The 16,411-nt window shown below is 39.1% G+C and overlaps 1 protein-coding gene across 2 annotated transcripts in view; it reads right to left on the reverse strand.

Annotated features, from left to right (window-relative positions):
• ARHGAP6 (Rho GTPase activating protein 6) overlaps nt 1-16,411 on the reverse strand; it is a 306,617-nt gene that overhangs the window by 22,890 nt on the left and 267,316 nt on the right. For both annotated transcript variants that reach the window (XM_059466811.1, XM_059466812.1), the window contains exons 4-6: nt 8,536-8,792; nt 3,748-3,943; nt 706-761 (exon numbers count right to left, since the gene is read on the reverse strand). In XM_059466811.1, the coding sequence (XP_059322794.1) occupies nt 706-761; nt 3,748-3,943; nt 8,536-8,792 (509 nt within the window). The remainder of the gene's footprint in view (nt 1-705; nt 762-3,747; nt 3,944-8,535; nt 8,793-16,411) is intronic.

Genomic DNA, 16,411 nt, shown 5'->3' on the forward strand with positions numbered 1-16,411 from the left:
TTTTCCTCTATCTTTTCATCTCTTCCTTATGCATCATGCAAACACTAACAACCATCTCCACTGCTCTAATTCAACATGTATTCCCAGCTGCTGGGAATGTCTAGGTGGGTATACCTAGGAGCTAACACCCACATTTGACTTTATCTCTGGAACCTAACTGCACACCATCTGTGCTTTTTCATAATTTAGCTGATACTAAGACTTGGAAGGGTCTGCTCTGACCTTGAAGTCTAGCAGGGGTAAAAGAAAGGTGATATTTAGGAGCAGCAATCTTAGGGTCAAAGAGATTGTTCTGTACTTGCATGTTTTCTCATACCGTGAGTTTTCCAAAGAAGATTTACAGTTTGAGTTTACTTTGGGAGCTTCAGCTGTTTCTGAGATGAAACGAACAGCCAAGATTTTTTTTTCCCTGCAGTGTGACCTTTGGAAAATTTCTTCACTGTAGTTTATTTGGATCTCCAACCCTGTGCTACTTTTCCAGAGCAAAACATACAGAGACTGTTAACCTGCTGAGAACCTGACAAGGATTTCACCAGATGTAAAAGATACTGGAATAGCCTTTTATGAGCCATCAAAAAATCAGCAAAGTCACTGACCCAGAAAGACTAAATTTCACCATGCTACAGATGGGAAAGAAATAACAGAAGGAATCAGATTTGTTTATATTATAGCTGATGAAAGAAAATCATATCCATATCCACTCACCTGTCTTACTCTCTTTTTTGAGCTTCCAACTCTGAATATTCCTACTGTCTGGAGACCTGCAAGTGAAACACATCATAGCACTATTTTACTGTTAAATTTTCTCCTGAAAATTGCATTGAACCAAAGCATTCTGACCTATGTGTGTACTTATAAGAATAAATAAAAAGAAAAGTAACATATTTCTCCACAAATGTTTACTTACCATTGATGCAAGATGTGGTTAAGAAGCCGTCCACTGTGGTTTTAAAGGATCACACTTAATCTGCAAAATGGCATCTCTGTGACATTTCTGATGCCACTTCGGATGTGCCACTGCTATGAGGAACAGAAGTATGCAGAGACTGGGGCACTGCTCAGGGTTTGGAGGTGTAACTTCCAGGACTGATATCAAAGGAAACAGGCAGTAAAACAACTAAATATGTGGGCACTGAGCTGTGTATTTGGATACAGGATGAAGCTGGTATTTGGGGTAACTCACTGGCTCCAAAGTTCCTGTCATGACAAAGTTGAGAGTCTCCTTCAAAGGTACCTAAATTGGGCACTCAGGCAGACTGTGAGAGGGAAGAACTTCAACAGGGAGTTGTGTGCACTTTATAAGGTAGGAATAACTATTATATATAGGGAAAGCTATAAAGAAGCATTGTGGTACTTTAGGCAAAGTGCAGAAGTGTGTCATTTAGACTTAAAGCGATTAGGAAATTGGTGTTGTCTGCTATTTCATAAGAAATCAGTTCAAACCTTCTTGTAGTCCTGCAGAAAGCCACTACAAATACAAAAAACTATAATTTGGTTCTCAAATGGACATATTTGAGAACTAACAGGACCTGAAAAATTTGAGAGGTGACATGGTCTTTAGCAATGACAATGTGCGTGGAAATTTTAGAGCCTGAAGGGCCTGTGTATATAATATAATTTTACATGGTTATACAGTTTTGCAAAAGGGATGAAATTATCCATAAGCTTGGAAGTTTATGGTCTAACAAGGACTACTCTGCAGCTCTAATCTCTACTGACATACAGGAAGTGTAAAATTTCCTTGTGAAATGCCTTCTGACAGCCATTAGGCTACACTTGCTTGCTGGGGATGTGTCAGCTTGAACAGTATTTGGAGTTGCAGATCTTCATCACAGAAATTCAGATAGGATTCTGCTTTTTAGATTTTAGTCTCAACACCTCTTTTCAAATCTTCTCTCTTTGGTTAACAGAAAATTACATTGATGGACTACCATTTAGTAAATCCAGGAACACTGGCAGGGAATCATCTGAGATGGAGATTACACACATTGGGCAACCTGCAGGCTGCTTACCCATTCCTACACATGCAGTGTTTTTGCTACACTGCAGGTCTACAGAAAGCCAGGCCTTTATATCTCTGGGATGTGAATCCAGGGAAAATAGGGAAGGTGAACAAGGACAGGTGCTCTAATGTCTAAAAACATAACCATTTTTGTCATATAATGCTCAGAATTATCCTTTAAAGCAGTCATCAGAAACTGCTGGTGATCTGTTGCTGGAAAAGGACTTATGCATATAGGCAAGTATTTCAGAATCAGGAATGATGTTGCTACAGTGTCCACCTTGTACCACTTTTAGGTTTCTCTCAGTGCCAATGACTGTCTTGTGAAAAGCAGATTAAATTCAAAATTGAAGAATTTGCCCCAGATTATATCAGATTATTGCATTGTGGTATATCATAGTTTATTCTTAAACAAGGCACAATAACTCATCATAAATTTCCTTTAAAAGAAAATTTCAATGTAAAGAAAATATAAAGAGCATCATATGGAAAAGAACTTTGTTATGAAAGTGCATTAACAGGATTAAAAAATTTATCACAGATGATGAGGCGACATAAAATCACAGTATGCAAATGATGCTCAGCTGGATGGCTTTTTAGCTGACTCAGATACTTTTATATTCTCCAAACTCAGCTACCTTTGCTTAAAGGGGTGGAAGTCATTCATCTCAAATTTAATCATCCCATCCTTACTTGTCAGCCATGGTATCTAAGCTCTGTGAAAGACTAACAGCAACTATCTTTTGCAGTGTTCCTTGATACATTTGTAAGGAAGATAGTTTTCAGTTATGAATTGTGAAAGCTCAGCATTGTTGTTTAAATTGCAGTCCCTCATCTTGCAAAAGCCTTTCATTCAGAGTCAGTAAATGATTTCTTGCTGGTGAAATTAACATCAAATACATAATTTGCTGTTACAATCACCATTATTTTATGGTTTGTTGATTATCTGGCCATGGGATAACTCCATCTTCCTGTGGCCAAGTTATTTCAATTATCATTAAAAAACTTTACAAGGCTAAGATCCATTGGCAGAGATGGTGAGCAGATACCTAGATTGCCTATTGTTTCTGCATTAGGTAAAGCTGTGGGAGGCTTGTGTCTGGACAATCATGAACACACAGGAAGAATGCTGGCAGGAGTTTGTGATTTCCTTTGGAGAGAGCAGGCCTGAGCCTGAGGCTGGTCAGGAGGAATCAAGCCAGAGACAAACTGAGTATTCAGCCTTCAAGCCTTGCAGTGAACAGGAAGAGGCTACTTGGAGGTTAATATATATGTAGCATGGAATGCTTTCTTATTCTGAACCCCCATCTTCAAATATCAGAAGCCTTACAGTATAAATAGTTAATCTAGATCTCACACCTTAAGATCCACTGGCTGTGCATGACTCCAGACTGACTGGAACATTTCAGACCTTTTGTTCTGAAGGAACAGGTAAACCTGTGGGGTGTGAAGAGCTGTTTCTGCAGAGCTGAGCACCCCAGTACAAGATGGGTGACCTCCAAGAAAAGGCTCCATCCCTGTGCTCTATGGGCCAGATTACAAGCTCACAGCACAGACCTTTAGTTTGGGAAGCTATCATGTACGGAATTACTTGTGAGACAGTATTTTTAGCAAGAGGCAAAACATGAGGGAAAATGTCTAGCTTTCAAAGATGTCCTTGCATATACTTACTTCTCAAAATAGGCATTTATTTATATTATAGTAAAAATACATCTGCCACTCCTGGGAAAACAAAATATTCTTACCATGCTTTTCCAAGTGCTGGCAGCAGCTATCTACAAGCCGGGGAACCTGCCTGTAAATAGGGTTCAGGCTTAGTTTCTTATCTCTTGCCTTTTCTTTCTTGCTCTGAGCTTCTGCTGGCAAAGAGAGCTGGAGAGCCTCCAACAATCTTGAGTGATTGTCATCAAGATCTGTGATAGAGTCCACAGACATTGCACCCTGTAAAATACACACACGTGAACAATCAGTAGGGCTGGGGAAATCTCAGCATCACAGGACGTCCAACAAAGACTTTTGCCTACCTGCATTTTAAACAAACTAATATAAAAATACCATTAGCTACAACTAATTAATTAATTTTTATAATTAAAAATTAATTAATTTTTATAAATTAATTAAGTTATAATACCAGTGTAATGGATAGGAACGGTACCAATGTTATTCTTATCATATTACAATGAACACAAAGTAAAATACTGAAATTTGAAATGCTTTCCACTCCTTCACTCCATGCTTTTACTGATGTAAGCCTGCACATACTGCAGGGCAAGGATGAATCATGGTCTGTGGGTGCACCTCTGAAGTACTGTATTCATGTGCATGGAGATATATAAATATTTTTAAATCTTATTGACTAGTTCTTCTGTGTCTTGGACCATTGTATCAGTGAAATTTATGCAAAATGATTAACAACCATACACCATATATATTTAACAGTTAATATCCCAAATTCATACAGCTGTGGAGTTTGAAATAATCCCACTCTATCACAGAATAAAGATACACCAGAGAAGCTGAGGTGTAATATTTTTTAAATAATTCTATTTCACATATATTAGTTTTTTAAAGTCACTAAAATTCCAATGAAAGCTTTGAAATCCAGGTTTTGATTACAGCAAGGTACAGAAGTTCAAGCAGTCTGTAAAGGATAAAGCAGCACAAGCAGCTGGAGGTTTCTGGCATGTTTTAATTTTCACACTTTAAAAATAAGATTTTTTTTCAAAGCACAAGATTACTGTAATTTCATTTCTCATAAGTCTTATTAAACTTAGGAGGCAAAAAACATTCTAGGTCCATGTATAATAATAAGAATAATATTAATATTATTAATAACAACAAGAATAAATAATAAACACAAATAAAAGTTTCAGATTTTTTCCTATTAAAAATATCTCTTGTACACTATTTTCTTTCTTTCTGAAACAAAGCATAAATTTTACAATAACATAAAATGTACTGTAAAGGGATGAAGGCTGTCATCCTAAGAAACAATAACAAAAATGTAAATTTCTACTCAAAATTTTTCTGACAATTATAGTTTGTTAAAAGCTGACAGGCAATTTATAGACTGCTAGTCAGAACTCTTATGTCTATTAAATGAGAACTTGAGAATTAAATGAGAATTGCTTACAAGGGAATTTAAAGCTCTAAAAGTATTTTGTTCCATCAGCCCAGCCAGCTGAACTTTATGAAGATTTTCAACTCATAGGCAAAACTCACAAAAAGTCCACTGAGATTTCAAACTCATTCATACATTTCTAGTTCTTAATACCTTAAAAAAACCCCATTTAACTTATCAGATATAGTTCTGTTTCTTGTAACTCATGGTAGATGTATAAATGAAACACAGTCAAGTTTTAAGATTTTTTTTTTACCCACATTACTATAAACAATTACTAGAACCTTTAGAATGCAACTTTTGACCTTTATTTCTGATGTCTCTCATAAGTACATCTGCTTGATTCCTTTTACCATTTCCTGCCAACAGGAAACAAAAACACAAACAAAAAAACCCTCCAGACCAAACAAGAACCTCTGGCTATGATCCATGTGTGTAAAATTCCAACTGAATGATATTTTGAGTTTATTTAAGAGTTTGGCATTCCAAACATCAAATAAAGGAATTGGCACTGAAAATCCTAACTCCACCTTCAGCAGTGCAGCCCCTGTGTGACAGGTGCCCTCCTTTATAACCTGCCTTTATTGGTCCTTTCCTGTCTGCAAAGCATCCTCACCTCATGAATCATTATCAGAGTTACTTAAATCGGATTCAGATCCCTAAAATAGATGCAAATACAGTCAGTTCAACGTGGTCCTTGGGCATTTTATCAAAGTTGTGGATTAACTGGTACACTGAGCTGGCTTTAGGAAGAGTGACCTTGAGTTCAGTGACTGAAGTCATGGCTTGGCAATAACAAGTTCAGGCCAGCTCTGATTTTACAAAGTGCACAAGAAAATGTTACCAACATACTCCACAAATCCAGCTCAAAATCAGCCAGACCTATTAGTCTGGGCTCAGTCTGACCTACCTGACTGCTCAGGAACAGAGGAGGAGGAGACTGCACACCACTGCTCCAGGTCAGTAACACACACACTGCAGTGCCCAGCAACTAAAGAAAATCAAGTTCCATCTGCCAGCCATTACCTTTGCACATAATGGATGCCAGTCCCTGCTCCCCCATGATGAGATCAAAACCTAAATACATTGGGGAAGTCTTAATCTAAGCACACAGAAACATGAAGGAAAGTGGAATTTAAAGTCTCAACTTCCAACTGCTGGGCAAAAATCCTACACAGAAAATGCAGCAACAGTGACTTTTGTCAAGCTGTTGAAGAGAGAACCACAGCACTCACACCATGAGCTCTGCAGCCAGCATTACCGTCTTCTAACTCTTATTGAAAGTCTTAGGTGAGTGTTTGAAGACTCACTTTTGTGTTTGAAATACACAAAAGTGAATGACACAGTTGCAAAGAAGTAAATGGAGCAATGATAAACAATCTCTCCAGTTTAAGTTTAAGAGAACTGGACTCCAGCTGTCTGTGCAATATTTTTGTGATAAAATGGTTGTATCAGTTGCATTTGCTAACAAATATTTTTTTTCCTTTTTTGTAAGCATTTGTCAGTTGAAAACAGGGCAATGGTGCTCAAGAGATAAAAGATAAGTGCAGGCTTCCTTATCATCCCCTAAGTAAGCTCAGGGCAGAGGGCTAAGTGCACTGAAAAACAGAATTATAGAGACAGACAAGATATGGGACATGAGTTGATATTAATGTTAAATAATGGAAAATTCAAGAAGTTTATTAGGTAAGTTCATTCCCTAAAGAAAATGCCAGATCCCTCATGTCACACTGTCCACCTTAGGCTAACTTTTATTTCTCTGTGGGTGAACCACGTCCTACTGCTTCCTCATGGCTGTGGAATAAAGGCTCCAATTCTGCCCTCTGAAAGCTGCAAAGGCATTAATGACAAAAAAATCCCCAACTATCCAAACAAACAAAACAAGCAAAACCCTCCCTCAACTTCTAGGAACTTGGTCCTGATGGATCTCTGTGGATGTATCAAAGGATCCATGGCCTTCTGCCTGCTCACTGGTCAAATACAGGTCAGAAATCTTATAATCCAATCTTTGTGAAAAGAACAGCAGATGAGTTACCTCTGGACACATGAGTTATCTTTCCTATGAAAAAAGGTTCTGAAGCCAATGACTACATACAGTAAAGTTATATTTTTTGTCACTGACTGCCAAACTCTGAAAGAAGTTCATGGAATTCCCTTAACTTAGTCAAATTCATGGGTTTCCCTTAACTTAGTCAAGTAACTTTGCACTTTTGTGTGAACACAAATGCCTGCTCATATGGTTCGCACAGACAAACAGATGTGCGTTAATGAGTATACAAGACTGCAAACACCATGCTTTCAGTTTTGCAGACAGAATATAGACACTTCAAGCTTCAGCTGGCAGCTAGACAAAGAAAGAGTCCCAAGACCTGCCTTCTGCCTTCTCTCAATTTGCAATTTACTCCAGTTCCACCCCTCTTAATCCCTGGTTTGAAGAGCCCAACAGAGAATTTCTATGAAACAGTTTTAGGCTACGGATGAAAGAAGGCGAGGTTCTTAAGAAAATACTTTCTTTTCCAGAGTCTGTTCTTGCACCTCAATTCTTGCTCAGATTTATTAAAAGGGGTTTTATTCAAAGTATTGTATTATGCAATTTTTTTCTCTCTCCATTGCAAATGAAATTAAAAAGCCAGAAAGTCTAGAACCTCTATTCCATTGTAACAAAAAAAAAAAAAATTACCAACTGTAGAACTAGAAAGTTCAGAGCATAAAATTTACTTACAAGGAACAGGTTTATGCTAAAAAATTATCAATTTTACATGCAAATTAATATTCAACCTAAACCCACCACTATGTGTTTTGCTGTCAAAGGCTTCTTCCTAATCTGCATGCAGAAACATCCTTTGAAGACCCTGGCACAAATCTAGTCTGACAACTCCTTACTTACCACAGAGGATATGATAAGGGTTAGAACATGAGGATTTTTATTAATATAAGGATAGGGATTAATAGTCAAGGATAATTATTATTTATTAATATATGGATTGGGATTATTATCAAGTTAGAGCTAGATTAAGATAAGTTTACCTATAAATATCAAACACATAGGTTTAGACTTTAAAACTGCTGAAAAAATTAGGTTAAAGACAGATCGAATTTGTTAAATCTGAAAGACTTAGAAGGAGGTAGATAAAGGAAGCAAACAGGAAGACTTCTAGATAATCTCTCTGCCTCTTTGTGATCTGTTACAGACTCACAGGGTCTATATGACCTTTTCCCACCAGCATCAGCAAAAGAATATTTCCACTACAGTTAAGAGTTTTCTGAAGTTGATGAGGCTGACTTCCACCTGAAAAAAAAACACTATTGAACAGAAAGTATTCCACAGTCCACACACACAACAGGGCTGTCCTGGTCCAGTCAGACCCTCTGGACCTACAGTCACACACCCCATTGTGATGTGTCTACTTACACGCCTCCTTGCCCGTGGCGCTGGCTCAGGTGTGTTAGGAGAAGTGGATTCATTCGGTGTTTCTGAGGTGGAGCTGAGAGATGAGTTACTGCTGGAAAGTTCTTTGTTCTGTCTTTTAGTTCCAAATGGCAAGAGAAAGGCCACAAAATCTGAAACATCTTTTTGCTCTTCTCTCTGAGAGTCTTGCTTGAGCTTGTAGGCCCGGTCATTAGCAATCACTTGAGACAAAGGCATTCCAAAAGCCTGGGGAATAAATTCTGCAACAACAATAAACGCCTAATAGTTACCAAACATCTGGTATTTATTTAGTACAAAAAGAATTAACTCTTTCTTTGTTAAGAAAAACAATCTGAAGCCTCTTTAAATATATATAGTAATTCCAATGAAGTGTTGGACTCAGCAATAATAGCAACAACCATGCCAGGCTGTTGTGGCCTATCGTATCTGAATCATACATCCAGTCACATAATGCAAGATACTCTGCACAGGATCCTGGAAAATCACTTAGATCAAATCTAATTAGGATGTTAACTTCCACCAAAAGTAAATGAAGTCAGGCACTTCTGGTTACATGTAGATGGTGCACAGGGGCATCAGAAGCTCTGGTAACCATCCTGAGACTGTGAGCCTCATTGAAGTGTTCCAAAGCTCTCTCTCATGTTTCAGATCCCTCCACCAGGCTCCTTCCTCATGAATGCTGTAGGGCACCAGAGTCAAGGGGTCCTGGCATGTGCATGGGTTTCACTACAGTGCAGAGAGCTTTGAAGTACATTCACCCCTCAGATTAAGCCTTCAAAGATATAATTTTAAATTTACACAAGAACGATACTGTTTTAAATACTGATAAGACTGAACCTGTTTAGTAGTGGTACATCAGTGTAAAGCTCCTTTGTAGCAGTAAAAAAAGCATGGACACATGGAAATATAGGAGAACACGTTTGTCTCCACTAAGAGAAAGAACATAATCCTTTCACATCAATACAACTGAAACGTACAAAACCAGCACATATCTCAGATCTCAAAGTAAAATGCTTAAATATTTTACAAAATAGAAAAATGTTTTACAGTGAATCAATCAGCAATTACAAAATTCTCATCAATAATTTTCAAACCATATCTATCTGAGATTAGCAGAAGCAAAACTACTGAGACAGATTTCCAACTAGAACTGGCTTGTGCTCAAAAGAAATGAAAAAAAAATAGTTATTGATGTTCTTCACTCTGGTGAAAATAAGTGCAACTTCTACTAGGTTCCAGCTTCAGACATGCTCAGATCAGGCATAAATAAAGCACCAGAGATTAAAGCCAAATTTTTTTAAGTATCAAAGAAGGAATTATTAAAAAAAATACTATACATCTCTTCTGCCACAATTACGTAAATGATGAAACCAAAATTCCTCCTGGGATTTTAAGTCTGACTAGGTCTTTGATGACACTTGCTAATTGTATCTGGATTTGTATTAAGTAAGTCATTGAAAAGAAGAGGATATTTTAAGAATCTTGAATGAGGGCACTACTAGTCTATCACACTAAAGAAACAACAGCCCATTGTTCTGATTTGGTAGAAACATTCCTGCTCTTTAGAAGCATGAAATGTTAAGATATGAGTTAACTTTAGTGGCCAGTCAAAACTAAATCAGGAAGCAGTGCCTCATATATCAAGCAACTCTGGAGGTGACCTGTGAGTAGAATGACACCTAAAACCATCTGCATTTAATTTAGGACAAGAAAGAATATCCTCACACAGATATCAAGCAATGCAGGATTTGCCAGTTCCTGTTAGACTTTTCAGTTAGACTTTAGACTTCAGTTAGAGTTCAGTTAGACTTCTCCCTCCTGTACTCAGCAGAGTGTGTCTATAAAATTATGACAGTATTAATTTTTTTGACTGTCCTGAATTATCTTCCTAATGAACATTTAAGATGACAAATTTGAAACGCACATGTGCAACACGTGTCCCCTCTGGCTGTCTAACCGGGTGCTTTCTTATACTCCCAGCACCCCCTTTTTATTTGTCCTTCTACAACATTTCCTGAGAAAAGCCAACACAGTATATTCCTCTGGTTTGGCTCAGAGCTGCCTATGATTCAGACTGGGAGAGGACAGCAGTATTCATTTAGCTCATGTGATGCCCAACAGCAGGCTGGTGCCATTGATGCTACATCAACTGGGGCAAGATCAGCAGGAGATGAGCTCTCAGCACTGCTTCATTAAACAAGTTTCATTAAAATGACCCTCTCCTGACTTCAGTATGTGAAGGCTGGCATTTCGAGGTAGGCATTGCCCCTCCCTGGAAACTCTCAGGTGTGGGATTCCAGGTTTTTAATTGTGCTTGCTCAATGTAGCCCAGAGAAAGGACAATGAGCCGCTACTCCAGACTGCTCTGATATAGACCTTCTCAGAGGACACGGAACCACTTCCTCAATTTCTCAGTGTCTGGCAGAGAGGTGGAACTGGATGAAAACCAACTGGCTGAATTTCAGATTAAATACAGATGGCAGTGGGGCTGGCTGGCAGTGGTAATTACATTAAAGAGTTGGCAAACCCAGTAAAGTTTTGCTCATTTGTTGAAATTAGAGGATCAGTTACCCCCTTTGCAGACTGCCTGCAGCCTCAATTCCCACCAAAATGTGTGTGTGGCTGTGGCGGCAGGGAGCATGTTCTACCCACCACTCTTCAGAGGCATTCAATCCCAACAGCTTCCTTATTGGACAGGTAATTAGAGCGAATGTTAGCCCTTCTGTCATTTCAGATTCATTACTAAAGAAAAGCTGTACCATGTGAAGTAATTGTGAAGTAATCAGCAACCCACGGATGGGAGAGAAAGGGCTCTAACTCAAATCACAAGATGTGTGGGTTTGAGGCTCCAGTCTCACAAGAAAGGTAAAAGGACCAACTGTCTTTTCACAGATGCATGCTGGGGATCCCCTCTGTCAGAGAGGTTTCATTTGCATGAAGAAACGTACCTTAAAGCACTGGCTCAAGCCTTGGTCTGTTGTATACATACTGAGTGCCAAAGCTACTAAGTTAGTTATTCTCTGTAAATTCAACAAAAAATTGATCACTTATTCAGTGAGGAGACTGGGCAGCTTAAAAAGACATTTTGCAAAAAGCATCATGTAAAAATGTGAAACAACCTGGCAGATTGGGCAATCAGCTTGGAAACAGACTTGTATCCCTAGCCAGCACCACTTTTAATACACTCCAGTTTTCAGTGTTTACTGGCAAAGGAGGAAATTTACTATTTTGGAGAAGTGCATAATTTCTCTTACCAGAAAGTCAAGCTCGCAGCTGAAACAAGGTTCTTTAAAAAATTTTGATTGAAATTGATATGTTCCTAAGAAATCTTTCTTTGGCGGTAAATCATCATTTTCTAATAAAAAGCAGCATATCACAGAAAAATTCCTAGCCAGATCAAATAAGAGTTTCAGTGATCCCAAATCCTCCTTTTTGCTAATCAAATGATAATATTCAGGATGTTGACCCACATGGTTATAGCTTACCTGACCTCATGTCACCTGTCCAAACATAGTTTAAAAGACTCTCTGAAGTTTCAGCTGGTGAAAACTGCTTTCCATCCCACAGAACATAACAGTCTATTAGGAGCCAGTGAGATCTATATTCTAGATTCTAATGAGTCTTTCAATACTAATAAAGTGAAAAGTAACTGTGGTTAGGGTCCTTAGCATTTGGAGTTTTTTCTTAAGTACATCATAAATGTTGGTTTTGGGTTGCTAAAATCTGTGACCAGGATTTACTAAGATGCTTGTACCATATCTATTTAAATGACAGGAATAGAGATCAGATAATAACAAGCTTTTAAAGGGATATTTAAATGGGGTCTTTAAGTCAATCTCCCGAGCTAGCAGACAGGGTAACTCTGTTTCTGCTAGATTTCTGTTAGATTTCTGCTAACTGAAATCAATTATTTCAGATCTGTAGAGACAGTGATGGAAGCAGAAAACACGGAAAAGAGAAACCTCAGTCCATAATGGGAACTCTGAAACTCCTTCCATCTGAAGGTTCTTCAAAACATGCACTGCCTCCAGGAGATTCAAGAGAAGACAATATTTTCAGCATCAGTTCTGTGGCTGAAAATCTCTTCTTCAGCTACTCACAGCTCACTGATCTTCAAGGAGTAATATACGGCCCTCCCAATTACATATGCTTTTTTGTGGGAGTAGGTCTGGGTTTTTTTTACAAAAAATTAAAGAGACTATTTGGTACTTTACTTGACTTCAGTATAAAATATGACACAATATTGAGGTAAAACCCCTCTTTTTTATGCCTAGAGAGCATGAGAAACATATTCAAAGTTTTTTTTATAGAGGCATGGTAATTTGGTGGAAAGACTTTTAAAAAAAAACAATTTCTGATAAACTACAATAAAAAAGAGACTTCATTTATTCAGCTCCCTCCTTAGGCGCACAGATACCACAATAGGCTGAATTACTGAGAACAAATGCAAACATTAATATATTAATTTACTGAGCATAAATAGGAAGTAAACACAAATGACATTTTCAAGAATTTTGAACTAAAGAAAAATTGAACATCTGCTGGATTTGCATATGCCACAGAGTTACCAGGAAGGCCTTTTCTCGTGAAGTCCTGCATACACAGCAGCTCTGCTAAGGCCCCAGAGATGAATCTGTTAAGTATTTACATCCCATGCAGAAACATCAGCAAAAGGGATGATTCTCAGTTACTCAAGCAATCACATAACAAGTGGTTATAAAGTGGTGAGCAGGCCTCTTTGTTAACCTGTAGGGTTTTCTGGAACCAAGGCAAAACAAACTTGGCTTACTGATAAAATCTAGGGCGAGTAATTTCTGGGAGGCATCTCTCTCAGGAATGCCTGTGTGTACTCTAGAAGTAGGTCTGCTTTCACTGACACCCCTATCACTGGCAAGGGATGGCAAAAACCCCTGCTTCTGCTGCCTTAAAGATTAGCACTGAATTCAAAAGGGAACAATATCCAGCTGCCAGCAGACAGCATCCTGAGAATGTCTTATTCCAAGTAGCACAGACATGTTACTGCTCCTTCAGCCTGAGTACTGTTTGTCAGCAGCCAAAAGCAATGTTTGGAGACATCTGTAGGCAGTAGGATTGAGGGTCATGATGGCCATTAATAACAAGGAGGCCGGGTAAAGCAAAAACACTTGAACGATGGAAGCTGAAAATATTGCTTAAATGTCTGGGTGGAGTGCTGCTCTCCTGTTTAGTCTGTTTACATCCAGCAAGTTTTGCTATATCCTGCTTTGGTGAATTACTCAGAGATATAATAACAATTGAAAAAAACATTCCTTTTACAATTTCTCCACTTTTAACGAGATGTTGACAGATATAAAAAAGGACAAAGATATACGAAACTCATTTAAAGTGCATTAAATTCTACTGTGGTGTCTTTATTGGCCTTCAGAAGCCTGACAAGTTGCTGAAACTCTCACTTAACAGACAGGTTGACTGATCATCTAAATAAAATGTGAATTTAGACAGTAAAACCTCCATAGATTGGACTGAGTCCTAAAATACAAATTATTAAATCTCCAAACAGTCCTAGAAAAAATAAGTACCATTACTTTTGGTTATGCCTTTAAAGCATAGATGCCTGGTGGGGCATGTGGGGAAGAACAGTCTTGGGCACACATTAGAGAGAGGTGGCACCTCTCCAGAGAGAGTAACCCCACAAACCTACACCATGGGGCAGTTTAGTGCACGTCAGTGTTGAAGGAGAGGGTTTGCCAGGCAAGAGCTGCAGTGAGGCCTCCATCGTGCATCCCTGGTGACCAGCATGGTGGCCCTTTCTTTCCACCTCTGTGGCCTCCTCTGCCAGGCACATCCCTGCTATCTTTGCAACCCTCACACATGATCACATGGTGCTGCATGGCTGTCAGGATTAACCTTCAGGAGTCTGTCCTTACAAAAGGAGATTTTCAGGCGGCCCATACACTCTGGGCAGGAACAACAACATGGCCCCCTCAGCCATTACTTGTCCAGGTATGTTGGGGATCCCAGGCTGGGACAGAGAAAACACAAAATGTTTGGGATTAATTACTCTCCCAATTGCAACTGTGTTTCCAAAGTGATGCTGAAGGGATGGAAATGAAGTCTGCACTAAGGCAGCTGCATCTCCTCTCTACGGAGTGTCTGGTGAGCAGCTTCCCTGCTTCCCCTCCGACATCCTGCCGCCTGCTCTTGTTTCCTTCTCACAACAGTGCAGCTGGACAGTTACTAAAAAACCCACCACAACCCCCCCAAAGGAAACACAAGGAAGGCATTCCATTCAGGCATGAGCACTAGGGACCTGCCTGGGTGGGTGTGTGCTCCCAGCCTTTTGTGTAGCACACCCATGCTCACAGTCAGGAGTGTTTGTCCTGGAGCAGCTGCCCAGAAATGGAAGATACCCCCTCTAGAGAACAAGCCTGCTGTGAAAGGCATGTCAAGGGAGGTTAACTCTGACTCCAGGTGACATGGAGGCCACTGTTCAGGGAAGGAGGTGGGGCTCAATCCTGGCGTGAACATGGCAGGCTCATCCTCATGTAGACCAGCAGCACAAGGCCTTACATTTTTCTTTCAGAGCTAACTCATCAGCTGAAAGCTGGGCAATACTCTCCCCCCTGACTCCTGAGGCGGGAGGAGATGCTGGTGCTGCTGCTTCCCACAGGAAAACAGCCACCCTTCAAGCACTGTGCCAGGCTCATGCCCCCCTGGCATAAACCAGCACTCCTGGTTGTTCATTCCCTCTGCTGCGATGCATTCAAAGTCTGCTGAACAAGTACCTGAGTGGCAGATGATCTTTAATAACTCAGAAGGGCAGAGAAAAGTACACGAGGATCAACCATGGCCAAAAAACCTGACAAATAAGATGCCATATGCTGCTATTTGGGCTATTTTTGCCTAATACTTGCTGTTGGCAATTAGTAAGAGTAGATATGCCTTTCTTTTCACTCTGCTAACACAACCTGTTCAGAATGTGACTCCTTCCAATTTCCTGGACTCTTACTGACCAACCCAAGTTTTTCCTAAAGGAAGGAGAGAAACACAGATTCTACTGTTTGAAAAGTGCTGGGGTATTTTCCTCTCAGAAGGAATTTATATTTTATAACAGTTCCTATAGTACTTTATAAGTGGACAGTGCATGTAAAGCATCTCTGTAACTCAGAATAAGACAGTGAGAGATGTGAGAAAAAGGATAAAAGCAGATGGGATAAAAAAAGGATAAAAGCAGTATGTTTGAAACATCTGAATTTCAAATAATAATAATAAGAAAAAAGGAATTAAAATTAGGAGAATCAGCATAGTGATTTCTAAAAATGCTTAGTATAAGTAACCAGACAGTATGAGCAAGGCTGAAAACCAGGAAGCAGATAAATTTAAACAATGATGAATAAATACAAAGTGCTGATCTTTAGTGGCAACTAGCGAGCCCTAAAAGGCAAAGTGCACTCAGAAAACTCTTCTGAATAAAAATCAAGTATATCCCCAAAGCTACTAACTGAATGAAGTATAACTGCATATAAATGTTACCATGCAAGGTAGAGACAAAAGAAAATCCCTCACCAAAAGTGCAATAGCAGAAAATAATATTATATTGAAGTGCTCAACTGGTGCAGCTGTATAATTATCAGAAATAAAGGTCAGCTGAAATAAACCATGGCTGTAAGGAAATAAAATAGAATGCAAGGCAATATAAGAAAACAAAATGTTTGAAAGATCTTTGGCAACAGAGAATTTAGTGGAATAAAGACCAACTCTGGGTTAAGGGTTTGTATCCATCACGAAAGGACACTCTCACTTCTCAAGGCACTGCACCAAAGAGCACTGATGGAGCTCTGAAAGTGCAACTGCAAGGATCTACCAAGTCTGGGTGACA

Source organism: Ammospiza nelsoni, chromosome 2, assembly GCF_027579445.1.
Source record: "Ammospiza nelsoni isolate bAmmNel1 chromosome 2, bAmmNel1.pri, whole genome shotgun sequence".
Lineage (NCBI taxonomy): Eukaryota > Metazoa > Chordata > Aves > Passeriformes > Passerellidae > Ammospiza > Ammospiza nelsoni.